This window comes from Octodon degus, unplaced genomic scaffold, assembly GCF_000260255.1.
Source record: "Octodon degus isolate 3935 unplaced genomic scaffold, OctDeg1.0 scaffold00008, whole genome shotgun sequence".
Classification (NCBI taxonomy): Eukaryota; Metazoa; Chordata; class Mammalia; order Rodentia; family Octodontidae; genus Octodon; species Octodon degus.
In genome coordinates, this window is record NW_004524584.1 from 14,053,703 (window position 1) to 14,055,238 (window position 1,536).

General features: G+C 38.7%; 1 protein-coding gene across 1 annotated transcript in view; it reads right to left on the bottom strand.

Annotated features, from left to right (window-relative positions):
• Positions 1 to 1,536, bottom strand: part of Prkar2a (protein kinase cAMP-dependent type II regulatory subunit alpha) — a 107,774-nt gene that overhangs the window by 12,560 nt on the left and 93,678 nt on the right. Inside the window, exons 6-7 of the mRNA XM_023704557.1 lie at positions 1,382 to 1,483; positions 1,150 to 1,224 (exon numbers count right to left, since the gene is read on the bottom strand). Coding sequence (XP_023560325.1) covers positions 1,150 to 1,224; positions 1,382 to 1,483 — 177 coding nt within the window. The remainder of the gene's footprint in view (positions 1 to 1,149; positions 1,225 to 1,381; positions 1,484 to 1,536) is intronic.

The following is a 1,536-nucleotide window of genomic DNA, read 5'->3' on the forward strand; positions in this document are numbered from 1 at the left end:
AAGTACTGTTTGTAGTGATGGAAATACAGTATACCATGGTTGTGAAGAGGGTTATAAAACTATAATTATACAGTTAAAACTGGTAATTTTATTGCATGCAAAATATGCCATAACAAAGTTGACCAAAACAAACCCCATAAAACATAGTTACTGATTTATGTCTAGTGTGGGACCCAAGAATTTGTATTTCTAACAATTTCTGCCATTCCTAGATAATGCTGTGCTGTTAGTCTTGGGTCCTCACTTTAAGAACCCTTGGCTTAAGACACTGCATAGTAAGATGAACATCATTTTATTCCTGTCACTTCATCTCTAAGAACAGACATCACAGAAAGCACTTTAGCTTCTTACATCTCCTGACATACTTCTAAGATCAGTGTAAGGGATCCAGGCATGAAACCTATACTTTCACCTAGTGAACTGAGGAATTCTGGTCCCAGCTCTGTGCTTAAGGACAGTCGGATCACCTAACCCAGGACAAGGAGATACTTCTTCACGCCCTTGTCAGGAGTCCAGGAAAAGAAGCTTATAACTAGAAAATACCTAATTCTATTTACACACAACTAAAAATGCAAACACAACAGGCAAAACTATTATATAGCACTCTAATTACAATGGTTTGATTCACTGTGTAGATTCTTACAGTAGCCAAAAAGGATGAGGAAAAAATGCAAGGAAATATTAAAGACAGCTTACAGATAGAGATATCTAATCACTGAACCCTGAGAGCTCTGGTTTGTGTTGCCTTAGCCAAGAGGATGCCTTTATGTCAAAGGTAGAGGAGATAGCAGGCACAACCCTTTGTTTGATCTCAACACTTTAACGTGATAACTGAAGTTTACTCAAGTTCAAAACAAAATGACATCCAAAGTAACAAATACAGGCTGGGGACGTGATTCAGTGGTATAGCTCTTGCCTTGCACACACACACACACACACACACACACACACACACACACACACACGAATGAAAGCAAGAACCTGCGTACACAGTGAGACCTACATCAATGGGCTGAGGGGACCCTGCTGGAGGTGATTCACTGCTCTGCAACACAAGCTCCCAACAGTGGGGGACACAGAAGTCTAAGGAGACAAGTGACAGCCTTCATTCAGATAGTGACTCATAGGAGCTTGCGAGACCATACTCACCTGAGTGATTATACGGTCTCCATCCTTATAGTTCTTTTCTCCTATCACATCAACAATCTTCATTCGTTCTGACACCTAAAACAATGGATATGCTCACAAATTATCAGGAAGAGCTGTACTGAAAAATCTATTTATATAACATAGATGTGGGCTAGAATAGTAGGATTTGAAAACCTAATGATAGTTTTAACAGTTTCTAATCCTCACAGAAAAACTTCTATGTAGACATTACCTCTAATGATTTAAGGAGTGGCACAGACTCAATAAATGATTCAAACGTCTTCCTCTTTTTTGCATTGTTTTTCACTATGATTCTTCTAAAAGTCACCCGGTCCTACAAGAAAGAATATGAAAATTCTAGTATATGCCCATATAAAAGAACACCTA